General features: G+C 40.2%; 2 protein-coding genes across 4 annotated transcripts in view; one reads left to right on the plus strand and one right to left on the minus strand.

The window, feature by feature from the left end:
- Positions 1–10214, plus strand: part of dnm2a (dynamin 2a) — a 28748-nt gene extending 18534 nt beyond the window's left edge. The window contains exons 14-21 of one of the 3 annotated variants that reach the window (XM_089018746.1): positions 1306–1317; positions 3569–3679; positions 5384–5493; positions 5607–5718; positions 6305–6469; positions 7763–7986; positions 8057–8317; positions 8445–10214. In XM_089018746.1, coding sequence (XP_088874872.1) covers positions 1306–1317; positions 3569–3679; positions 5384–5493; positions 5607–5718; positions 6305–6469; positions 7763–7986; positions 8057–8317; positions 8445–8517 — 1068 coding nt within the window. In that variant the 3' untranslated portion in view covers positions 8518–10214. Of the gene's footprint in view, positions 1–1305; positions 1318–1516; positions 1550–3568; positions 3680–5383; positions 5494–5606; positions 5719–6304; positions 6470–7762; positions 7987–8056; positions 8318–8444 lie in introns of all 3 variants that reach the window. The other 2 variants (XM_089018745.1, XM_089018747.1) reach the window with 2 other exon arrangements.
- Positions 10215–18727: 8513 nt separating this feature from the next.
- On the minus strand, positions 18728–22459 carry LOC148885486 (transmembrane emp24 domain-containing protein 1-like). The gene is made up of 4 exons (XM_089018744.1): positions 22254–22459; positions 19414–19511; positions 19148–19319; positions 18728–19070 (listed from the first exon to the last, which is right to left on the minus strand). The coding sequence occupies exons 1-4, from the start codon at positions 22419–22421 to the stop codon at positions 18867–18869; spliced, it is 642 nt and encodes a 213-aa protein (XP_088874870.1). The 5' UTR covers positions 22422–22459; the 3' UTR covers positions 18728–18866.
- Between the last annotated feature and the right edge of the window lie 3880 nt (positions 22460–26339).

The following is a 26339-nucleotide window of genomic DNA, read 5'->3' on the forward strand; positions in this document are numbered from 1 at the left end:
TAAAATAGCTAAAGAAATACATTTAGTTCAACAGAAATTGAAAACTGTTCGTTTTCCTTCAGAGGTTTAACTTGTCGTGATCTGCCGGAAACTGCCGAAAGAGAAAATTGAATATTCATTTACCCAAGGTGCATTGCAGTATTGACATTGAACATGGCGGATGTTTACAATATGGATCGAGAGAACAGGAGTAAAACTGTGAAAAACATTAAAAACAAGCAGCATACAAACATTTTTGTTTTTTAAGAAACAACGGAGGGTAGTGACAATTTGTGGCTACATTAGTGACAATTTGTTTAAGCAAACTGCTGTTAATGATTCAAATGGGAAATCTTCAAAGCAAAGAAATGTGTTTTTAAGTAGACACGAGTAAGAAATATTGTGCTAAGTCCGTTCTCTGTCTTTTCTGTAATACCGTCGAATATCAAAATAGCACAGGGTTGATTATGTAGTAACTAAAGAAAATAGATGTAAAGAAAGTAGAAAAGGTTTGTATATTTTGTGTTTGAATAAATTATTTGACTTGAATTAAAATTGTTATATTAGAAACATCAATTGTCGTCAAAAAATGTTTTTTTATTTGCAATTTAGAAATATCATTCTCCAATGAATGTATTTTGATTCATCTATTAGCTAGTTAGCTTTCTATCTATTTACTTCCGGGTTGAGGGGTTGGTTTATTTCAATCAGGTTTGTGTACTTTGGCAATCCAATTAACTCGGTCCCATCAATTTTAGAATTTGGTCCTCTTTTCACACACAAGGGTGCGAACTGGCCCCCTTTTTAAATTTCCCAGATGCATCCCTGCATTTAGTCGACCCTCCCAAGCCAACCCATCTCCTTGCTCGCCTTGTTTTTTTTTTCTTCCAGTTTGCAACCACGTTTGCATGCAAGTTGTCTGGCTGGCAATGTTCTTCAGCTACAATTAAAGCATTGAATGTCCTCATTGTAACTTTAATGTTTCGTATATTAACTCCATTAACTCTGCGGTGTGTTGAATTGAAATTGAGAACGTGCATGAAGCTGGCGCATGTCACCTGTGCAAACTAGTGACGGAACCAATTTGTGATTGAGGTGAAGTTTTCTAATTGCATGTTACTCTTTTGCTCCACCTTGTCTTATGGAACCCTCCCCCCCAATGTCTCCTCTCTCCTCTCCCACTCCTTCTGTTCACCCTTCCTCCTTTACACCTGCCTGCTTTCTCACTTTCCGACTGTGGTTTTACACTACCCCCCCCCCCTTTTTTTTTTTTTTTTTTATTTGCTTGAATCCCCCCATCTTCCCTATCTTCCCTTATTACTACAGGGTGAAATTCTGGTAAGTACCCACTTCAATAAGCCGCACTGTGCCAGGCAAGGCAGCAGAGGTAAGGCCAAGCAAACAGAACCAAAGGCGGTAGTGTAACAGGCCAAGTTTGGAGACAACCCCCCCCCCCCCCCCCCCCCCCCCCAAAAAAAAAAAAAAAAAAAAAACAATTGTCGCCCTCACCCTACTGAGTTGTCTTACCCCTCGACAGCTTGGCGCTTTTGGCGAGGTTCTGGAGGAGAAGGTAGAGTCTCAAGTTTGATTACGGTCCTCCCAGTGCCTTGCAGTTCCCCGTAATTTGGAGCTGCCAGTGCAATCAGTGTCAATTCTTTGATAACAAGACAGTAATTGTCTGCCATTCTCTCCACCGCCACTAACTAACATTTGAATGCAAAACGACACACGCCGGAGACGCCGTCGGTTCTTGTTGTCTTCAGGCCTCGCTCCTCTGCTGCCACCTTCTTCGTTCTCGGCGGACCCAAACGTCTGCCTGATCTCATCCTCGACTTCAGTTTAGGGAGTCATGGCCAATCAACAACACACACTCGTCATGTCTCATTCGTGCATGCCAGCTTAACATTTTACCAAACTAATTTCATGTGCATACAAAAAAAAATACTGCCAATTTCAGCTTTCCTGTCTGTCCTGCTTCTGTTACTGATTAAGGCGATGTCTACTTGTTTTTGAATAACATACACTTTAAAAATATATGATACACTAATATGATACGCTATGCTTTAATGTCATCTTTAACCTGTGCTGCAATTCAATTTATTAACTCATTCACTACCAGACAATGTGCAAAAATGCGTCCACTCCAGTGCCAGGGTTTTTGTCATTGTCACTCAAACTGTGGAATCACAGAATATTGAGTTTTAGGACTACATAAACATTCAGTACAGCGTTAGAAACCTTAGACTCTCTTTTCTTCATCGGAAAAAGGTTAATTCCTAAATTCAATGTGTCTGGAGTTATGCGAGATTGAAATGAGGGCGACTGCCCAAAATACAATGCGATATATACACATTGGTTTATATAACGCTTTAACAACAGCTAAAGCTGGAACAAAGCGCTAAAATGGAAAAAAAGGAGATGCTGCCCCCTTGTGAAAGTGAAAGCACATTGCCCGAGGCCATGGCCAGCGCTTTATCGGCACCCAAGCGTGAAAAAAAACAAAAGCTGAACAAATTCGGGAATGGCGCTCCAAGTCATATTTTCAATTCCCGAATAAATATGTGAATGAATTAACAAACACTAGTTTGCCAGGAGTAGGGAAAAACATGATAAAATATCAGAAGATATTAATTCAAATGGACTATGTTACCGTTTTCAAAAAGAAATCATAACAACATTGAATTTACATGAAGGCAGCCATTTATTTATGTTTATTTTTCTACTTTTTTTTATTCATTTCTGTACTTCTGTTTTTTAATTATTTGTTTATTTATTTACTTATTATTCATTCATTTATGCATGTGTCTAATTATTTTATTTCGTTTTTGTTTGTTCATCCACATATTTATTACTTTGTTTGCTTATTTATATATTTATTTTGGGCGTACTTAGTAAAAAGGGTGAAACTGAACATATTTCCATTCTGAGGAGCCATTTTGTGATGGCAGTGTAAGCAAAAATCAATCATGTTATGTTGTGTAACATCCGACAAGTGAACCCGCCTGTTCGCTTCTCATTAATGCCATGGCAGAGAATCACAAAAAAAGTTTCTGACAGTTATTTTCCCGCCCGCGTTTGCGGCTGGAAAGCAAGCAGCTACTTCATATTTCTTATTTCACACTTGAAACAATCCACCGTTGTCTGGTCTCACCCTTCTTCATTTGTGGAGATCTGAGACGACACTATATGCATGAAGCAACATCTACCAACATTCACCTCCTCCTGCCTTCAGCCCTAATCAGCTCTCAGCTAACCTGCCGTCTCGTTGAAACACTTAACCTCTGTTTGAGCCATTCGAGAATCTGCTTCTGTTTGTGGCCTGTTTCTGTGCGTTCCAAAAATGGACTCACGCCATCATCAGTGTTGTTCTGCATGTTGTACTGACGCGCCCATTCTTCCGCCTCTCTATCATAACATATTAGCCCATATAAAGTGATTAACATTTTCAATTTAGCATGGAAAACAACAACGGTAAGTTGGTAAGTTTTTTTTATTTGTTTTTATTGGTGATGGATGATTGTTATTGTTTATTTGTCTTGACACACTGTGCTGACGGCGCTCTTTCTCCTCCATTGCGTCTTTTGATCAGGTGATCAGAAAAGGCTGGCTGACCATCAACATTAGCATCATGAAGGGAGGCTCCAAGGAATACTGGTTCGTCCTCACCGCGGAATCCCTCTCCTGGTACAAAGACGAGGAGGTGAGAGGAGCGTCTTGGTCCCGTCGGCTAGCTTCTTGCGCTCGCGTGCGTGCGTGTCCCAGCCCAGCCTAACCAATGTGCAGACTACTGTTCAGCTAAAGCCTGATGAACAGGTAGTCTGAACACTGGGCAGGCGGGGGGAGTGAGGAGGCCTTTAATGGTAGGAAGGGCCCCGAGGTCACTGTGGCCACTGCTCGCTCGTTACTTTGGACAGAGTACACAAAGATTAAACATTACCTTGAGGTCAAGCGTTTAGAGACGTCGCATACGTGTCGGACGGACCTCGTGCAGCTTTTAAATCAGCCGGCGGATTGTGTCTTCCGAAAAAGGCCCGCGGTGTCATTCAAACTTTATTTTTTTAATTGGCTACATTGTGTGCATGCAATTGACAAAACTATGCTTATAAACACTCACATAATGCACGCATTTTGCATTCAAGCCTTTGATTTCAATTCATAACTCAACCATTCATACCAATGGCTACATCACGTAGGCGCAGGGTCATGAAAAATAATGCTATAAAATGCTACTTACCGCTTACGGTTCAGTCATCTTTTCCAAGGCCTCGTTCCCCATTCAGCAAACTCAAAACATTCAAACTTGACCACAGCCGGCGGCCTTGAGCGCCAACTGAACACGTTGCACTTTCTAATGCTGGCTGAAAGGGGGAAACAGAGAGGGAGAGACAGAGAGAGAGAGAGAGAGAGAGAGAGAGAGAGAGAGAGAGAGAGAGGGAATGATAGAGAGTGGCAGAGTGGGGGCAGGGAGACGGAGGTTGAAAGAGAGAGGAGGGGGGAGAGAGTAGGAGAGAGAGAGAGAGAGAGAGAGAGAGAGAGAGAGAGAGAGAGAGAGAGAGAGAGGAGAAAGACAGGGGGAGAGAGGGGGAGGGAGCGAGTGGGAGAGAGAAAGAGAGGAAGGGGAGAGAGACAGACGGGGAGGGAGGGAGAGAGTGGTAGAGAGAGAGGGAGAGGGGGGGGAGAAAGAGAGAGAGGGACTGAGCTAGCTAGCTAGCTAGCTATGTTCTGCACTACAAGCTTGGAGGATGGTAGGAGAGAGGGAGAGAGAGATAAAAATAGAGTGAGAGAGAGATAAAGAGAGAGAGCTAGCTAGCTAGCTAGCTAGCTAGGTTCTGAGCTACGAGCTTGGAGGATGGCGGAGGCAAACTGACGTGGCAGGCGGGCTGAAGTGTTCCAGCTGGGATGTGACTTTGGAATTTGCAGGAAACGTACCGAGTTACAGGGGGGGTGAGCGTGGGGGATTGCAATAGTGTGTGTTTGTGTGTGCTGGCAGGCAGCCACAATGTTTGCACTGTGGGTCCAAAATCGTTGTGTGAGGGGTCAGTTTATCGAGAGTTGGACATCATGTGTCAGGTTCATGCAACCGGTATCCCTTTTCTTTTTTTATTTTTTATTTTTTTGTGGTCTTTTTGGGTGGGTGGTATTTTGCGCCGTCATGTTTGGACTCCCGCCACCCTTTGCGGGCCTAAATGCTTCCAGATGTTTCTTCTCACCAGTGAAAGCTGGCACCCCGCCCCCTTCCACACTACTCCTTCCATTCCTCTTTTTTGGCCTCCCCCAACCCATCACATTCCCTCAATGTGAATTTGACACCCATTTGACGGTGCCTTACACTGAAAAAAAAATATATTTGTTACATTCTCTGATTTGTTACATGTCTGATGATATTCCCTCGATGCAATTCTAGGAAAAAGAAAAGAAGTACATGTTGCCCCTGGATAATCTCAAGATTAGAGATGTGGAGAAAGGTTTCATGTCCACCAAGCACATCTTTGCAATCTTCAACACAGAGCAAAGGTCAGCAGCAACCATCTTTTATCTCGCCGACCTACACGAGCCCGCGGACGCGTTTATCGCCATCTTTTTTTTCTTCCAAAGGTGCGCTAATAATAACGCTTTTGTGTGCGCAGGAACGTGTACAAGGACTTACGGCAAATCGAGTTAGCGTGCGACTCTCAGGAGGACGTGGACAGTTGGAAAGCGTCCTTCCTCAGGGCCGGAGTTTACCCAGAGAAGGACCAGGTTAGAGGAGCTCTACAACATGACATGTTTTAATAAATACCCATTTAACTCCTTCACTGCCATTCACAAATTTATCCGGGAATTGAAAATATGACGTAGAGCGCCATTCCCAAATTCCTTCAGTTTTTTTTTCTTGTCTGGGTGCCCATAAAGCGCTGGCCATGGCCTCTGCCAATGTTTTTTTTCTTTTCCACAAGAGGATAGCATTTCCCTTCTTCCATATGATTGTTTTTTCACAGTATCAGCTGCTGTTAAAGCGCTATATAAACCAATATGGATGTAGTACATTGTGTTTTGGACATCCGCCCTCATTTCAAGATAATATAACTCCAAACCCATATAATTTAGGAAATAACTCATTTTTTTTCTAATGAAAGACATGAGTCTAAGGTTTCTAACGCTGTATCTAATGTTTATGTCGTCCTAAAACTCAATATTCTGTGGGTCCTAGAATTCCAGTGACAATGACAAAAACCCCGTCACTGGAATGAACACATTTTTGCACGTCTGGCAGTGAATGAGTTAATAATAATATTAATAAGCGTCCAATGGTATTTCCTCATCTCCTGTTCTGTGGCCTCCTCAGACAGAGAACGAGGATGCGGCTCCGGCGGACACGTTCTCCATGGACCCTCAGCTGGAGCGTCAGGTGGAAACCATCCGTAACCTGGTGGATTCCTACATAGGCATCATCAATAAATCCATCAGGGACCTGGTGCCCAAGACCATCATGCATCTCATGATCAACAGCGTGAGTTGGTCAACTTTTCATCATGGTTTTTGATTTTTTTAATGTTTTGGTCATGTCATTCGAAATTTTTTATTTCTCCTGCATTTCTTGGTAGCCTTACTTACAACAGCAAAAAAAGTGGTTTTATCCTTTATGTTTCACAACTGTCCACCGGGTGTCAGTGTTGCTGTATAAAATACTGTTGTGATGGGGAAAAAAAAGTCGGACGTGCAGTTTATTAGCCTGCTGAGAAAATACAGTCAAACCTCGGTTTTCAGCCGTAATCCGTTCCAGAAACCTGTTCAAAAACCGATGTAGTTGAAAACTGAAACATTTCCCATTTAATCAATGTACCGTCTTTTCTGTTGTATAAGGCGCACCGAAAAGCCTTGATTTTCTTCAAAAGATGACCTTGCGCCTTATAAGTGAAGTCATATTATGCTATCCCCCCCGTACAAGTAGTGCTTAACCTCAGCCTCTACTGTCACGCCTTATAATGTGGTGTGCCTTATACGGTATTTGGAAAACTTTGGAAAACTGTATTTATATATTATATTTGCAGAATGTTTTACATTCCCTGCCATTCACAAATTTATTCAGCAATTAGAAATATGACTACATTTATTCAGGTTTTGGTTTTTCTTGTGGGGGGGAGGGAGGGGGGCGCTGATAGAGCGCTAGTCAGACCTCTGGCAATGTTTTTCCCTTCCAAGTGGGGCAGTATTGTGCTTTTTTACAGCTTCATTTCATAACTTTGCTGCTGTGTTACTTCCGGGTAGAGTGAACGCTGGCGCTAATGGCTGCCGCTGCTCACCCGCACACAAAAAAAAAAAGAAAAGCGTCCTTGAGAGTTTTGAAAGGCGCTTAGAAATTAAATGTATTATTATTATTATTGTATTTTGTACAGCCACCCCCATTTCAAGCTCAGCTAACCCCAGACCCATATTATTTAGGAATTAATTAGTTTTTTTCTGATGAAAGAAGAGCGTCTGTGGGTCCTGCCGTTTGAGTGAAAATGACAAAAGCCCTGGCATTATAGGGGACACATTTTTTGCATATCATCTGGCCGTGAATGAGTTAAAGGGATGGCCAAAAACGCACTTTTGTCCTTGCTTAGTCTGGACTTTTTAAAATCAACCTTCTCGTCCTCCTTCCCCAAAATGGTCATCCATTCATTGCGGGGAAATGAATGACAGCCATCGACGCAAAATCGTGTGAGATAACATTTCCCCATTGTGGGACGATGAAAGGCTTTCTCATTCTGCTTCTGATCAAATATGGTGGTGCCCCCCCCCCCCCCCCCCCCTCTTCCAGGCAAAAGACTTCATCCACTCAGAGCTGTTGGCTTACCTCTACTCGTCGGCCGACCAGAACAGCCTGATGGAGGAGTCGGCCGACCAGGCGCAGCGGCGGGACGAAATGCTGCGCATGTACCACGCCCTCAAGGAGGCGCTGCACATCATTGGCGACATCACCGCCAGCACCATCAGCACCCCCGTGCCCCCGCCTGTAAATAGCACCTGGATACAAGAAGCCAGGTGCGACCCCTAAACGGCTCTCGTAAACGTCGCGGGTCTTTAATTTGACTCGCTCATCTCCTCCTCCCAGCCCGACGCCTCAGCGCAGGCAGCCCCCGTCTGCAGCCCCGCCCCCCAACCGGCCTCCGGGCGTCCGCGGGCCCACGCCGGGACCCCCCATGAACCCGTCCCCGGTGTTCGGCGCCGCACCGCTCAACCCCTCCTCGGGCTTCGGCGCCCCTCCCATCCCCTCTCGTCCAGGCCCGACACTCTTCAACAACCTGCAGGACCCCTTCAGCGCCCCTCCGCAGATCCCCTCCCGGCCCGCGCGCATCCCACCCGGCGTTCCCAGGTATGACCACCTCACCTCCCTAACGCCTCCGCCTCAAGTCTCTCTCTGTGGCTCCGCTTTCTGGCTTCTCTCTGTCGGGATGTTTTGGTTTCACTTTCGTGTTCTCCATCTTTTCTCCACACTGCAGCCGGAGACCCCCTGGCGCTCCCTCTCACCGACCCACCATTATCCGCCCTGCCGAGCCTTCCCTGCTAGACTAGACCCCCGTGGGCTGAACCCACCCTAAATCTCTTCTGTGCGTCTACTATGTTTGATCGGGATGAGATGACGACGATAACCCAGGCGCGTATCGGATGCATTTTCGGATGCAACCGAGCTGAAAGGCTCACCTCAAAATGTAGCCAGCCGCATTCTCCTTTCCGGTTGCTCGTTTGTCCTTCTGGATCAATCAGCGCAGATGCATGAAGTAAGCCATTGATGACCAGTTTGGTCAAGCGACGATTGAAATGAATGATTTTTACATTCATCATATGGCTTATTGTTGAACTAAAAAAAAGATGACATATTTGATATTTTCTGTCATCGTGGGCTGTCTTGAGATATGAGTGACCTGACTTTGCCATCGTTTGGCTGCTCTTCTTGAGATTCCAGCGCACGATGTGCCGGCAAGGAACTCAACTCAAGAGCAACAAAACAGTCTTTTTTTCTTTTCCGTTGCTTTATATTTGGATCAACGGAAAAGAAAAGCCTTGATTGGGAATTGGTGGGCATTAACTCAATATCCTAGGGTCATTTATTGCAGCCTATTATATGAAAATTTATATATGAAACAAAACAGAGAGAATTACATGTTATTTAAACATTGCTAGCGTAATGCTAACACAATTCAAAATGACCGGCCAAGAAGTCGCAATGATATTTACTTGAAGCAACACAAACCACGCCTCAAAAATATATCGGGAGACAACCTAACAACACAATACCCATCTATATTCTTTATTTGCTGGCAAAAGCGACCAGTATTGCGCCATTTTACTGTGTCGCATAAAAAGTCGTCTTCATTTGGGCCTCCCTCATGATTTTTAATGGTGAGTTTTGCCGCCCCCGAGTGGCCAGGATGTGTACAACAAACTCATTTCAAATCGATACGAAAACATCATGTTCTGTTTTCTTCATGAAAAAAAAACACATTATAAATGTTGGTTTTATTTAAAGGAAAGGATGAATTAATTCAATCATCTCAAAGGAGGAAAGTGCATTTGAAACGCAAGCGTGGCTTAACTTGTATCTCAAGGCACTACCGTACAACAATGCCGCCAAACTTTTGTGCTTTTTTTTTACTTCCGCATCAAGTGACATCTCAAGCATTTTATAATTTCTAAAGAATTAAGTTCGCCAAATGAAGATATAGTATGCAAATATTTTTGTGTTGGTTTTCGAAAGGGTTCAAAAATATTCATGATTAGCCTTAATCTTCTCGTCCCATTCACTTCAATTCTAAATAAGCATGTCCTTTTTTTTCTCCCTCCCCCTCACCAAGAATAAAACGTCTAATGTAGCTTTTCGCCTCGTGAAGACCCTCTCCTCCATCCTTCAAGCAGCCGCATGCACTTTCCCCCCCCCACAATCTGTCGTGCTTCTGACTTTATAGCCGCCTCTATGCATTCAAACTCTTGTAAATACTCAGAGAGGGGAGGTAGCACTTTTACATCTCGTTGTGTCAACACGCTTTAGATTTCAACCGGGGACAGTGGGAAGGCATTAATGGCCACATGGTGTGTCATGTGACTAACTTTTATTTATAACATGTCATGTTTTTGGTTGTCTATGGAAAGAGGGGCTCGGTTGTCGACTTGCTTTAATTCAGGGTTTCCCAAACCTGTTTGAGTGGTCCCATTGTGTATGAGCATATTCTGTACATAAACCACTAATAAAGAACTCAAGAAGGTTGACCGAACATCACAAAAGTGTGTTTTGTTTATTTTTATTATTATTTTTTTTACATCTTTGACAATTGGAAAGCCGCGGAAATTGAAGCGTTTGGGAAGCCCTGCTTGACTGAGATGGCCATTGATTGTGGGGCTTCTTGTGTTCAATGGTGGTGGTCGGTCGTCTTTGGTGATCTTGTCCTGAATTTTTTTTCCATTCCAAAAATGGCTTGAGCAATGTTACATTTAATGTAGACCACACCCCATTCTAAAAATTCAAAGGGCACAAGGGTCATTTAACATTCAGTGTAGATACATATATGCATGGTATATATTGTTGATTTGATATAATGACTATTTATTAAGGCATTTTAGACCATGTATAGAAAGGCGTTTTTAAGCCCGAAAAAAACGACCATGTATAGTAAGGTGTTTTTTTTTATAACGACCATGGATAGTAAGGCGTTTTTAGCCCAAAAAAACGACCATGGATAGTAAGGCGTTTTTAGCCCAAAAAAACAACCATGTATAGTAAGGCGTTTTTGACCGAAAAAAACGAGCATGTATAATAAGGCATTTTTAGCCGAAAAAAACGACCATGTATAATAAGGCATTTTTAGCCGAAAAAAACGACCATGTATAGTGAGGCGTTTTTGACCGAAAAAAACGACCATGTATAGTAAGGCGTTTTTGACAGAAAAAAACAACCATGTATAGTAAGGCGTTTTTAGCCCGAAAAAAAAGACCATGTATAGTAAGGCGCTTTTAGCCGAAAAAAACGACCATGTATAGTAAGGCTTTTTTAGCACGAAAAAAACCACCATGTATAGTAAGGCGTTTTTAGCCCAAAAAAACGACCATGTATAGTAAGGCGATTTTGACCGAAAAAAACCGACCATGTATAGTAAGGTATTTTTTTATAACGACCATGGATAGTAAGGCGTTTTTAGCCCAAAAAAACAACCATGTAAAGTAAGGCGTTTTTAGCCCGAAAAAAATGACCATGTATTGTGAGGCGTTTTTGACCGAAAAAAACCACCATGTATTGTGAGGCGTTTTTGACCGAAAAAAACGACCATGTATAGTAAGGTGTTTTTGACAGAAAAAAAACGACCATGTATAATAAGGCGTTTTTGACCGAAAAAAACGACCATGTATAGTAAGGCGTTTTTGACTGAAAAAAAAAGACCATGATAGTAAGGCGTTTTTGACCGAAAAAAACGACCATGTATAGTAAGGCATTTTTAGCCGAAAAAAACGACCATGTATAATAAGGCATTTTTAGCCGAAAAAAACGACCATGTATAGTAAGGCGTTTTTGACAGAAAAAAACGACCATGTATAGTAAGGCGTTTTTAGCCCGAAAAAAACGACCATGTATAATAAGGCATTTTTAGCCCGAAAAAAACGACCATGTATAGTGAGGCGTTTTTGACCGAAAAAAACGACCATGTATAGTAAGGCGTTTTTGACCGAAAAAAACAACCATGTATAGTAAGGCGTTTTTAGCACGAAAAAAAACACCATGTATAGTAAGGCGTTTTTAGCCCAAAAAAACGACCATGTATAGTCAGGCGTTTTTCGCCCGAAAAACACGACCATGTATAGTAAGGCGTTCTTAGCCCGAAAAAAGACGACCATTTATAGTCAGGTGTTTTTAGCCCAAAAAAACGACCATGTATAGTAAGGCGTTTTTGACCGAAAAAAACGAGCATGTATAATAAGGCATTTTTAGCCGAAAAAAACGACCATGTATAGTAAGGCGTTTTTGACAGAAAAAAACGACCATGTATAGTAAGGCGTTTTTGACCGAAAAAAACGACCATGTATAGTAAGGCGTTTTTAGCCCGAAAAAAAAAAGCCATGTATAGTAAGGCGTTTTTAGCCCCAAAAAAACGACCATGTATAGTCAGGCGTTTTTCGCCCGAAAAACACGACCATGTATAGTAAGGCGTTCTTAGCCCGAAAAAAAAACGACCATGTATATAGTCAGGTAGTTTTTAGCCCAAAAAAACGACCATGTATAGTAAGGCGTTTTTGACAGAAAAAAACGACCATGTATAATAAGGCATTTTTAGCCGAAAAAAACGACCATGTATAGTAAGGCGTTTTTGACCGAAAAAAACGACCATGTATAGTAAGGCGTTTTTAGCCCGAAAAAAACGACCATGTATAGTAAGGCGCTTTTAGCCGAAAAAAACCACCATGTATAGTAAGGCTTTTTTAGCACGAAAAAAACCACCATGTATAGTAAGGCGTTTTTTTTATAACGACCATGGATAGTAAGGCGTTTTTAGCCCAAAAAAACAACCATGTATAGTAAGGCGTTTTTAGCCCGAAAAAAACGACCATGTATTGTGAGGCGTTTTTGACCGAAAAAAACGACCATGTATTGTGAGGCGTTTTTGACCGAAAAAAACGACCATGTATAGTAAGGCGTTTTTGACCGAAAAAAACGACCATGTATAGTAAGGCGTTTTTGACCGAAAAAAACGACATGTATAGTAAGGTGTTTTTGACCGAAAAAAAAGACCATGTATAGTAAGGCGTTTTTGACCGAAAAAAACGACCATGTATAGTAAGGCATTTTTAGCCGAAAAAAACGACCATGTATAATAAGGCATTTTTAGCCTAAAAAAACGACCATGTATAGTAAGGCGTTTTTGACAGAAAAAAACGACCATGTATAGTAAGGCGTTTTTAACCCGAAAAAACCGACCATGTATAGTAAGGCGTTTTTAGCCCGAAAAAAACGACCATGTATAGTAAGGCGTTTTTAGCCCGAAAAAAAAACAGCCATGTATAGTAAGGCGTTTTTAGCCCGAAAAAAACGACCATGGATAGTAAGGCGTTTTTAGCCCAAATAAACGACCATATATACTAAGCCGTTCTTAGCCCAAAAAAACGACCATGGCGTTTTTGACCGAAAAAAACGAGCATGTATAATAAGGCATTTTTAGCCGAAAAAAACGACCATGTATAATAAGGCATTTTTAGCCGAAAAAAACGACCATGTATAGTAAGGCGTTTTTAGCCCCAAAAAAACGACCATGTATAGTAAGGCGTTTTCAGCCCGAAAAAAACGACCATGTATAGTCAGGCGTTTTTAGCCCGAAAAAAGACGACCATTTATAGTCAGGTGTTTTTAGCCCAAAAAAACGACCATGTATAGTAAGGCGTCTTTGACCGAAAAAAACGACCATGTATAGTAAGGCGTTTTTGACCGAAAAAAACGACCATGTATAATAAGGCATTTTTAGCCGAAAAAAACGACCATGTATAGTAAGGCGTTTTAGACAGAAAAAAACGACCATGTATAGTAAGGCGTTTTTAGCCCGAAAAACAGGACCATGTATAGTAAGGCGTTCTTAGCCCGAAAAAAGACGACCATTTATAGTCAGGTGTTTTTAGCCGAAAAAAACGACCATGTATAGTAAGGCGTTTTTGCCCGAAAAAAACGACCATGTATAGTAAGGCGTTTTTGACCGAAAAAAACGACCATGTATAGTAAGGCGTTTTTAGCCCGAAAAAAACGACCATGGATAGTAAGGCGTTTTTAGCCCGAAAAACAGGACCATGTATAGTAAGGCGTTCTTAGCCCGAAAAAAGACGACCATGTATAGTAAGGCGTTTTTACCGAAAAAAAGGCGTTTTTAGCCCGAAAAAAAAAACGCCATGTATAGTAAGGCCGAAAAAAACGACCATGTATAGTAAGGCGTTTTTGAGCCGTAAAAGGCATTTTTAGCCGAAACGACCATGTATAGTAAGGCGTTTTAGACAGAAAAAAACGACCATGTATAGTAAGGCTTTTTTGACCGAAAAAAACGACCATTTAATAAGGCCCGAAAAAAACGACCATGTATAGTAAGGCGTTTTAGACAGAAAAAAACACCATGTATAGTAAGGCATTTTTAGCCCAAAAAAAAACGACCATGTATAGTAAGGCATTTTTAGCCGAAAAAAAAACGACCATGTATAGTAAGGCATTTTTAGCTGAAAAAAACGACCATGTATAGTAAGGCGTTTTTGACAGAAAAAAACGACCATGTATAGTAAGGCGTTTTTAGCCCGAAAAAAACGACCATGGATAGTAAGGCGTTTTTAGCCCAAATATACTAAGCCGTTCTTAGCCCGAAAAAAACGACCATGTAAATTTAAGGCGTTTTTGGCCCGAAATAAAAAACATATGTCAAAGAGGATCAGACTTCATGACCTCACACTTTTGAGCACACCTAGAAAAGACAGAGCCAGATTTGAACCAAGGACATCCACAGCGCAACAGCAATTCACTAATCACTGAGCCACCAAGTAAGTAACAGAAAGTCGCTAACGTACCTCATGGTGAGTAAGTATAGTATGGCATTTTTAGCCGAAAAAAACGACCATGTATAGTTAGGCGTTTTTAGCCCCCCCAAAAAACGATCATGTATAGTATGCCGTTTTTAGCCGAAAAAAAACTACCATGGATAGTAAGGCGTTTTTAGCCCGAAAAAACAACCATGTTTAGTAAGGCGTTTTTGACAGAAAAAAACGACCATGTATAGTCAGGCGTTTTTAGCCCGAAAAAAACGGCCATGTATAGTAAGGCGTTTTTGACGGGAAAAAAATGACCATGTATATTAAGGCGTTTTTTGACCGAAAAAAAAAACGACCATGTATAGTAAGGCGTTTTTAGCCCGAAAAAAAACGACTATGTATAGTAAGGCGTTTTTGGCTGAAAAAAATAGCATGCATAGTAAGCCGTTTTTAGCCCGAAAAAAACGACCATGTATCGTAAGGCGTTTTTGCCCGAAAAAAATAATGCAAAAGCGACCATGTATCGTAAGGCGTTTTTAGGCCGAAAAAAACAACCATGTATAGTAAGGCGTTTTTAGCCCGAAAAAAACAACCATGTATAGTCAGGCGTTTTTAGCCCGAAAAAAACGGCCATGTATAGTAAGGCGTTTTTAGCCCGAAAAAAACGACCATGTATAGTAAGGCGTTTTTGACGGGAAAAAAATGACCATGTATATTAAGGCGTTTTTTTGACCGAAAAAAAACCGACCATGTATAGTAAGGCGTTTTTGGCTGAAAAAAATAGCATGCATAGTAAGCCGTTTTTAGCCCGAAAAAAACGACCATGTAACGTAAGGCGTTTTTAGCCCGAAAAAAACGACCATGTATAGTAAGGCGTTTTAGACAGAAAAAAACGACCATGTATAGTAAGGCGTTTTTGAGCGAAAAAAAACGACCATGTATAGTAAGGCGTTTTAGACAGAAAAAAACGACCATGAATAGTAAGGCTTTTTTGGCCGAAAAAAAACGACCATGTATAATAAGGCATTTTTAGCCGAAAAAAACGACCATGTATAATAAGGCATTTTTAGCCGAAAAAAACGACCATGTATAGTAAGGCGTTTTAGCCCGAAAAAAACGAAAAAAACACCATGTGAAGTGAGGCTTTTTTAGCCCGAAAAAAACGACCATGTATAGTAAGGCGTTTTTAGCCCAAAAAAACGACCATGTATAGTAAGGCGTTTTTAGCCCGAAAAAAAACAGCCATGTATAGTAAGGCGTTTTTGACTGAAAAAAAGACCATGTGAAGTGAGGCTTTTTTAGCCCGAAAAAAACGACCATGTATAATAAGGCATTTTTAGCCGAAAAAACGACCATGTATAATACGGCATTTTTAGCCGAAAAAAAACGACCATGTATAATAAGGCATTTTTAGCCGAAAAAAACGACCATGTATAGTAAGGCGTTTTAGACAGAAAAAAACTACCATGTATAGGAAGGCGTTTTTGACTGAAAAAAAGACCATGTGAAGTGAGGCTTTTTTAGCCCGAAAAAAACGACCATGTATAGTAAGGCTTTTTTAGCCCGAAAAAAACGACCATGTATAGTAAGGCGTTTTTAGCCCGAAAAAAACGACCATGTATAGTAAGGCGTTTTTAGCCCGAAAAAAACTACCATATATAGGAAGGCGTTTTAGCCCGAAAAAAACTACCATGTATAGGAAGGCGTTTTTGACTGAAAAAAAGACCATGTGAAGTGAGGCTTTTTTAGCCCGAAAAAAACGACCATGTATAGTAAGGCTTTTTTAGCCCGAAAAAAACGACCATGTATAGTAAGGCGTTTTTAGCCCGAAAAAAACGACCATGTATAGTAAGGCTTTTTTGACCGAAAAAAACGACCATGTATAGTAAGGCTTTTTTGACCGAAAAAAACGACCATGTATAATAAGGCATTTTTAGCCGAAAAAAACGACCATGTATAGTAAGGCATTTTTAGCCAAAAAAAAACGACCATGTATAGTAAGGCATTTTTAGCCGAAAAAAAACGACCATGTATAGTAAGGCATTTTTAGCTGAAAAAAACGACCATGTATAGTAAGGCGTTTTTTTGCAAGAAAAAAAACGACCATGTATAGTAAGGCATTTTTAGCCGAAAAAAACGACCATGTATAGTAAGGCGTTTTTTGCAGAAAAAAACGACCATGTATAGTAAGGCATTTTTAGCCGAAAAAAACGACCATGTATAGTAAGGTGTTTTTAGCCCGAAAAAAACTACCATATATAGGAAGGCGTTTTTGACCGAAAAAAACAACCATGTATAGTAAGGCGTTTTTAGCCCGAAAAAAACTACCATATATAGGAAGGCGTTTTAGCCCGAAAAAAACTACCATGTATAGGAAGGCGTTTTTGACTGAAAAAAAGACCATGTGAAGTGAGGCTTTTTTAGCCCGAAAAAAACGACCATGTATATTAAGGCTTTTTTAGCCCGAAAAAAACGACCATGTATAGTAAGGCGTTTTTAGCCCGAAAAAAACGACCATGTATAGTAAGGCTTTTTTGACCGAAAAAAACGACCATGTATAGTAAGGCGCTTTTAGCCGAAAAAAACGACCATGTATAGTAAGGCGTTTTAGACAGAAAAAAACGACCATGTATAGTAAGGCGTTTTTGACCGAAAAAAAACAACCATGTATAGTAAGGCGTTTTTAGCCCGAAAAAAACTACCATATATAGGAAGGCGTTTTAGCCCGAAAAAAACTACCATGTATAGGAAGGCGTTTTTGACTGAAAAAAAGACCATGTGAAGTGAGGCTTTTTTAGCCCGAAAAAAACGACCATGTATAGTAAGGCTTTTTTAGCCCGAAAAAAACGACCATGTATAGTAAGGCGTTTTTAGCCCGAAAAAAACGACCATGTATAGTAAGGCTTTTTTGACCGAAAAAAACGACCATGTATAATAAGGCATTTTTAGCCGAAAAAAACGACCATGTATAGTAAGGCTTTTTTAGCCCGAAAAAAACGACCATGTATAGTAAGGCGTTTTTAGCCCGAAAAAAACGACCATGTATAGTAAGGCGTTTTTAGCCCGAAAAAAACGACCATGTATAGTAAGAGGCTTTTAGCCGAAAAAAACGACCATGTATAGTAAGGCGTTTTTAGCCCCATCAAAAAACGACCATGTATAGTATGCCGTTTTTAGCCGAAAAAAAAACTACCATGAATAGTAAGGCGTTTTAGCCCGAAAAAACAACCATGTATAGTTAGGCGTTTTTGACCGAAAAAAACTACCATGTATAGTAAGGCGTTTTTAGCCAAAAAAAAACGACCATGTATAATAAGGCGTTGTTAGCCCGAAAAAAACGACCATGTATAGTAAGGCGTTTTTTTTTTATAAAGACCATTTATAGTAAGCCGTTTTTAGCCCAAAAAAACAACCATGTATAGTAAGCCTTTTTTGACCGGAAAAAAAACAACCTTGTATAGTAGGGCGGAAAAAAACATGTAGTAAGTAAGGCGTTTTTGACCGAAAAATGACCATGGATAATAAGGAGTTTTTGGCTGAAAAAAACGACCATGTGTAGAAAGACGTTTTTTTGCTGAAAAAACGACCATGTATAGTAAGGCATTTTTAGCCAAAAAAGATTTGCAGATATTAACAGTAATTGTTGTCAAAACAGGCGTCCTGCTCCGCGACGGAATCTGTGGTGACCTTGGCTGACCCTTGGACTTAAATAAAAAGAAGAGGAATGCTCTCGAACCTTTTTTTATGTGTTGAGTTCTTATCACAGTCATTGTATCATTTTTCAGGAGTTTTCTATGATTTAAAAAAAAAAATCATGTTTCAGAAAATAGATAATGCCCTTTCAATAAAACAGTATATACAACTTTATTGCACTCTCCTGCTTTATCCTCACTCGGGTTTATGTTACATTGCAACAACAACAAATTAATGAATAATTACTTTTCAAATTTGACGTAAAAAATAATAACTATTATTGTGGTTTACATACACCAATTTGAAATTTTGGGTCTGATTTCAGCAAGCATCTGGATTTTTTTTTTTTGCTCTCACGGGCCGATTAAAATAATGTGCGGGGCCAGATTTGGCCCCCGGGCCTTGACTTTGACATGTGTTCTAATCTATTCACAATATGATACAATTATATCTAATGGGACTATTATTGTCTTTGACACAAATTCTCAGAATTTGCCCCCCTCCTCCCAATGTGGACATTAAATTCCATCCAATAAAATTACAAAAAACTATATTTTATGACATCTATCTTTTTAATTGTATTTTTTTTTTGCAATAAGAACTAGTTCGGGCTAAAAACTAGCTCAGGGGAACAATTTTAAAGGTAGGTATGAGTGTACAAACTTTTTGTTTGACCAGCCGCCGATGCCGTTTTAGCTCTCGGGAAAGAGCGACTGGAGAATGCGAACTTGCGAGTAGCCCACAACCATGACCAGCACCATGCTGAAGCAGGACCAGAAGCTGACTCTCCACAAGTTGTTATCCTGCAGGAGCTGGTCTCTGGTGTCAAAGGTCCTCAACATGAGCTGGATCACGCGACCTCTCTGGACTAGCATGTGCAACGACTCTATTCGAGTCTGCGGGGAACATCACAACAAACACCACATCTGACTCGGGCTCCCTCGTGTGGTTAGCCAAAAGAATCGCTGCTCACCTGGAAGGCTTGCAACTTGACCTCCAGAGTGTCGTTTGAAGTCTTGGGTTTGTTTTCGGACATGTCGTTGGGATCGCTGATGAGCAGTGTGAAGAACAGCGTCTTGGCCTTCAATTTGCTGAAGCTGTTGTCGAAGCACAGCTGGTAGTCACCTTGACGCGTGTGCTCCAACCTAAAAACGGGTGCGCATATCATCCGTGTGCGTACACAGCTATATTTACATTGATATTGACGGTATAGCTTGCTAGGTCGCTACGTTAACTTACTTGTGGATGCCGTGATTTTTCCTGTTGTCGTTAACCTCTCGGTTGCCGTTGGGTGAAATCATGACAAAAGTCACATCCAAATTCGGCTGGCCAATCACCTGAGATTGGATTGGATTAGCCTTTATTAGTCTCGCATTGAAGACATTTACAGCAAAGTGTAAATGCACAGCAGCAAAGTGATGGATGTAAGAGGAAAGGAAGAAGTAGAAAAATAAAATACTGGAGCTGCTGTAAAGGCAGCCATTCTCGCGGCGCCATCTTGAAGTCAAAACAACAACAAAAACACAATAATATGACAACACAAAGGCACAGTTTTTCAATCTCAAGCACTTTCTGCAACCTCTTTGTTGTATGAAGCAGTTCTAGATGTAAGAAGAGAGGATCAAAGCATCCTTTTCACCAGTGGATGCGGGACATGATGTTGAAATGTGCACGTCTGCTACAAGCTAAATGTTGAAATCAAACAGGAAGCAGTAGCATCCATTGACGAAAAGAGATTGTCTCACATCTGCTGACCCACGTGAATGCGCTTCAATTCCTAGCCGCGACAAAAGACTGTCCAACAGCACCGACCATTCCTCTGAACAAAGCGGAACTGTGAAAATGCGGCCCATTACAGGTGTAAAAAAATCGCAATTGCCCCAGAATTGACTAGCCATTACAGTCAAATGGCACTGACATTCCTCTCAAATCAAAAACAGTGCTGGCATATTCGTACTGCCGTAAAAGCACTCAACAGTCTCCTCCTTGATTAATGCCAAAAAACAATCTGTATCGTTCCCCACGACACACAACAACTCAAAGTGACAAAAGAAACAACAACAACAACAACAACAGAAAAAAAAAATCACGCCTAGTGAGAGCACTTGCTGCCTACTCAGGCGCCATCTTGGACTTCCACGTGTGCCGCCATATTTTATAACACAGTTTGGTTGGTTGTTTTTTTCTTCCACAAAGACATTATAGCAGGTAAAGGTGACCTGTTAGCGCCTTGCGTTTATGGATGGCGGTTGCTTTCATTTCAAACATTGTTCAATTGCAGGATAACTCGTTTGACCATCCGACAGCGTCGGTGACAATGAGGATGACGTGTCTGGTTTGGATTTTAAACGCAACGCTTGTCAATCTGCCAGTTTTTCTGTTAGCGACACTCTCAATTGTAGTAATTAGAGAACGACGCTGACAAAAGTGCCGGAAGTAGCCGCGCCTTTTCACAGGAAAAATAATTCAACAATAGCAGTTGGAAACAAAGAAAGATATTTACAATTGTACATCCATTTCCCTTCTTTTTTCTCTCTAACATTTTGCACTCCAAAAACTGTGATGAAAAGGTTTTCTTGAATTTTGGTGGTGTAATACTGCAATCGGCCTATTAGTGGCGGCGCACTGTTGAATTTTTAAGATCACATTTCAAAGAAGAAGATATTTTTTTTTTGCCGAACAACAATGTTGAAAGTTTCACTCCTTGTTTTCGGCTTCCAGAAAGCAATAACGGTTGATTTACTGTCTTTCATTCAAACAAAACAATCAGGTAATAAAATATGACATTTTGTATATATATATATATATATATATATATATATATATATATATATATATATATATATATATATATATATATATATATATATATATATATTTTTTTTTTTCTCTAACTAAAACAAAGTTTTATTTTTCAGCATAGCCTGAAAATCTAATTTCTATTTTCCAGATCTTTTCTTGTCGTCGTTGGTGTCGTGTTTGTGACGCATATCTGCAGCAACGAATGAAATATGAAAGTCTTTGTTTTTCTTAACTCATTCACTGCCATCCCCGAATTTATTCGGGAATTGAAAAGCATGACGTGCAGCGCTATTAGCAAATTTTTGGGGGGTTTTGTTTTTTTTTTTTTTTGCAGGGAAAGTGTTGGTCAGACCTCTGGCAGTTTGCCCTCCCACGAGCGGGCAGCATTTGCCTTTTGTACATCTGCCCCCATTTCAAGCTCAGATAACTCCAAAAAACGACCATGTACAGTAAGGCATTTTTGGCTGAAAAAAAATGACCATGTATAGTAAGGCGTTTTTAGCTCCCCCAAAAAAACCACCATGTATCGTAAGGCGTTTCTGGCCGAATAAAACGACCATGTATGAAGGTGTTTTTAAGCCTCCCAAAAACGACTATACTATATATACTATTTTTGCTGCAAAAAAACGACCATGTATAGTAAGGCGTTGTTGGCTGAAAAATACGACCATGTATCGTGAGGCTTCCCCCCCCCCCCAAAAAAAAATGTATAGTAAGGTTTTTTTGGCTGAAAAAAAAACCCCTAAAGTATAGTAAGGCGTTTTTAGCCGAATAAAACGACAATGTAAAGTAAGGCGTTTTTGGCTGAAAAAAAAACCCGCATATGACTTAGGAATTAACTCTTTTTTTGTGATGAAAAGAGAGAAGCTAAGGTTTCTTGCGCTGCATTGAATTTTTTTGTCGTCCCAAAACTCAATATTCTACGGGTCCTGCAATTTGAGTGAAAATGACAAAAACCCTGGCACTGGAGTGGACACATTTTTGCACATCATCTGGCAGTGAATGATTGACCTAATATTGCTGGAACACCATAAACTTTGACCATAATGCCTTATATCTAGAACCCCATTCTTTTTAATGTTACATCTTTAATACTTTCATTATTACTTTTTTAATTACATCAATTTGAAATCACAATGAGAGCACAACCTGTTAGGGCAGGACGCAACGCAACATTTTATCCAATTGCTTTTGCCCACAAATTCAAAAGTAGCAGTAAGCAAGCTCTTTAACGCCTCCACAAAAAAATGTACGACAAGTGAGACGAGGTACCGTACTTGGTATTCAAACTCCAGCCTGCTGTCCTTGTCTACAGTTTGGAAGAAGCACTCTTTGCTGCCCGCCGGTAAAAAGTATGTGAATTCCATGTTTTGAGTGGGCACCGAAGACAAAGCCACTTTGGCGGCCAGGCAGGCCGCCAAAGCCAGCCAACACGTTCGCTCCATCGTCCGAATCGCACTGAGCGAGAGGAAGCAAAGTTGCCGCAAAAGCGCTGCCGTGAAAAACCCGCTCGGCCGGCCTGACCCGAGAAATTCTCGTTTGGCAGCTTGCGGTTAATTGACGAGCATCAGCCATCCAGCGGCACCAGATGACCGGGAGGGCCACGTTGAGTATGAAGGGGAAGTGGGCATGCTTGGAAACGATCAGCCAAACGTGACACCAGGTCACAATTTAGATGGGAAGGTCATATGTAGTTCGGCGTGTTTTAGCAGGCTTTTCATGACATTCCAAACATGGTTGCCTAAGACTTTTTCATTCCACTTGAAGAACTCGCAAAGAATGAGAGTTTGCACTCACAACCAAAACCTTATGAAAAGTGTCTCTATTTCATCCCAATAAACTTGAGATGCTCTGGTAGGCTGTTCCTGACATTTTTAATTCTTCACCTGAAGCCCGCACGTGAAATGGCGGTCATTTTCTAAGATGCAAATGCATTGCATTCAACAGTTTCATACAACAACTGCACTGCATATAGGTACTGTCAACATCATGGTAAGTTAATAAGTAAACAAACAAACAAACAAACAAACAAACAAACAAACAAACACACATATAAATAAATCAATACATAAATACACTAATTAATTAATCTGTAAATAAAAATAAATAAAATAATAAATAAATAAATAAAAATTAAAAACTAATAAAAATAAACAAATAAATAAAATCGGTAAATAAATAATTCCATAAATAAAAATAAATAAACAAATGTCCATAATAAACATACATGAATAAATAAAAATCAATAAACAAACAAATAAATTAAAAACAAAAACACATAAAAATAAACATGAATAAAATTGGCACATAAATAAATGTTGATAAATAAATAAGAATTACTAAATAAAAATAAAGAAACTAACAAATAAAAAAAAGCAAATAAAAATAAACAAATAAATAAATGCATTATGTAAATAAATAAATACATGACAAATAATAAATAAATGTCGATAAATAGGGTATTAATGAATAAAAATACATAAATAAACAAGCAAATAAAAATGGTGGTAGCCATTTTCAGTCAAGCTACTTCACCTGTTCCCAAATGTTCAGCGGCGTCAAAGATTACAATGTCTAGTTGAGTTTGATCTGGTGGCCAATGGGCTTATTGTGACATTTGTATAATCATACTTATAGTATGCAGTTTATGAAAATCAAAAAATGTGTGAGTGTTTCCTGTTGGGGTCTTGAAGTTGCTTGTTGATGGGAAAAGATGTATACGGTGCGACTTTGGTAAAAAGGAAGTGGTTGCAAGCAACAATAAAGTGTCACTTAAAGGACAACTGACGTCATTTTTTTGTTTTTTAACTGACATCAGAAAAAACGTTTTATAGCATCTAAAATAAACAAAACACGCAGTATGATATTTTTAGTCAAATGCAAAACACCAATAAAAATGACTTAAAGTGTCCAAAATCTGCAAAAAATTGAGCTGCGAATTGGGCATTTTCAGAAAGTCCCGCCCCCAGTTTGTGACATCACTCCAAGACGTCTAGCATTGCTGTAGAATCAAAACAATGGCTTCAGATTCGGAGAAGATGCTTTCTTGTTACACATCCACTTATGAATATGATTCAAATAGTTCTGAATAGGAAAGCATACATGTTTGCAATCGATTAAAGAAGTACAGTAAAGTGTCGTTATATCGATATTCAAGGGAGTCCGAAAAAATATCGATATAACCGGGACTATCGATATATCCGACCCTGTTTGCATGTAATTTTCTCCGTGCGTGCATAGAAATAGTATCGATATAACCGGGACTATCAATATATCCGATATCGATATCACGAGACTACTGTACTTGCGTATCAATTCGAGCCGTCAGGACTGCAATGTAGGATCCCAGAAAATGCACAAGATGGCCACTACCGAGCTGTTGTGAGGATTGAATCAACTCGTTTCCACAGGCTGATAAATTCCTCACATGGAGCTTGGACGCCCTCTTATGGTGCAACATTACGTTTTCAGACCAAACAAGCACAGCGAAATGCATTGACGTGATGGAAGGACTGCTACAATGTGTCCTTTTTTTCGGTCACGGGCGTTCCTTCAGTGACGTCACGTACAGACACGTCACCAACTCAAAAACAAGACTTCCAGAATATTCAGTGTGGGTCTTAAATCATAAAATATAGCTATATGCGGTGGAATCTTTGTAAAATATGCTGAGTAGAAGTCATTTGAAGCCATTTTACAAATTACGGACACAACATGTCCGGAGACGTCGGTTGTCCTTTAAACCAGCTACCAAAATCTGAGACAGTTGGATTGTGTGTGTCTATTTCATTACACCGTAAAGCTTGACGCCTATAAAATGAAAAGTGAAATATCAGCAAACAATTTATCTTACCCGAATTGTTCCTCTTCAACCACATCAAAACTCTTTATTCGCCCGCTTCTGTGAAAAACACACAAAAAACATAAGAAGCCACTAAAGCACCTTGCTTTGTTCAACCATGTCCTGTTGTCTCAAAACAATAGTCATTAGTTCCAATGCGGTTTTGGAGAAGCACGACTAATATAATGAGTTGGAGCTCCATTTTTGTTTATGCCAAGCGACTGACTGGTGAACAATTGACTGTGTTGAGTAGTCCACTTTCTGCCTGAAATCCCCTGGGATCGACTCCATGATCAAACAGTGACACAATTCCGTCAGACAATCGGTGATGAAAATGAATACAGTAAATATTTTTATGAATAAAAACAACATTATTTTATATTCAATGAAGAATACTACTGTATCGTAATGTTGGTCATTGTGATTCAGTAAATTGAGGGGTAAGTTTTAAGGACCGTTGAATTTGGTATAGTATTTCGGTTGCGGGTGTTTTACCACTTTCGAACACATGATGTCGCTGAATGTGCACTAAACATCTGCACAAACGGGAAACATGATGGGACGGTATCACGCACCACAGCGAATCAACTGACACATTTTGTTAACTGCTGTTTAAAAAAACAAAGGCTTTATGAATTTTACAACACACTTGGGTGCAATGGCTAATTAGTACCTGGAATTATATAAGGTCGGTGATGTTGGACAGTCTGCGATTGGATGGATGCATGGGTTGAGGAGCCCGCGATAAGAAGAAAGGAGCGTCAGCGCAGATGCGTATGTGGAACTGTCGCGGCTTGGAATTGAAGGGGATTATGTGGGACAAGAGATGTGAGACAATGTCTTTTCGTCAATGGATTCTATAGCTACGTGTTTGCTTTCAACATTTAGCTTGTAGTAGACGTGCAAATTCCACCATGACGTCCCTGATCCACTGCTGAAATGAATGCTTTGATCCTCTCCTCTTTCATCTAGAACTGTTTCATGTCATCACAAAGAGGGTACAGCAAGTCCTGAAGAATGAACGACTGTGTGTTTGTGTTGTCATATTATTTGTTATTTTTGGGTTTCCCAAGATGGCGGCGCGTGAGCGCGCAGCGGCTCCCCTCTCCTGGCAAATTGGTGTTTTCATGTTTATGTTAAAGTCATTATAAGTGCCTTTCATGCTGGGTCCGAGAGGACAGTAATTTCATCTGCGCTGTATTGGATTTGCCTTTATTAGTCTCACAGTGGAGAAATTTACATTTCACAGCAGCAAAGTGATGGAAGGAATGAAAGTAGAAAAACAAAATACATGAGCTGCTGGAAAGGCAGCCAGTCTCGCGGCACCGTCTTGAATGCAAAAGAAAAAAAGACAAAACGAAATAACAAATAATATGACAGCACAAAGACAATATGACAAAACAGACAGACGGTTGTTCATTCTTCAGGACTAGCTGTACCCTCTTTGTGATGACATGAAGCAGTTATATCATGCATATTAGCATATTTGATAATAAAGCTGACTTTGACTTTGATAATGAGT

Source organism: Hippocampus bargibanti, linkage group LG17 (assembly GCF_051943395.1).
Source record: "Hippocampus bargibanti isolate YZ-2025 linkage group LG17, ASM5194339v1, whole genome shotgun sequence".
Lineage (NCBI taxonomy): Eukaryota > Metazoa > Chordata > Actinopteri > Syngnathiformes > Syngnathidae > Hippocampus > Hippocampus bargibanti.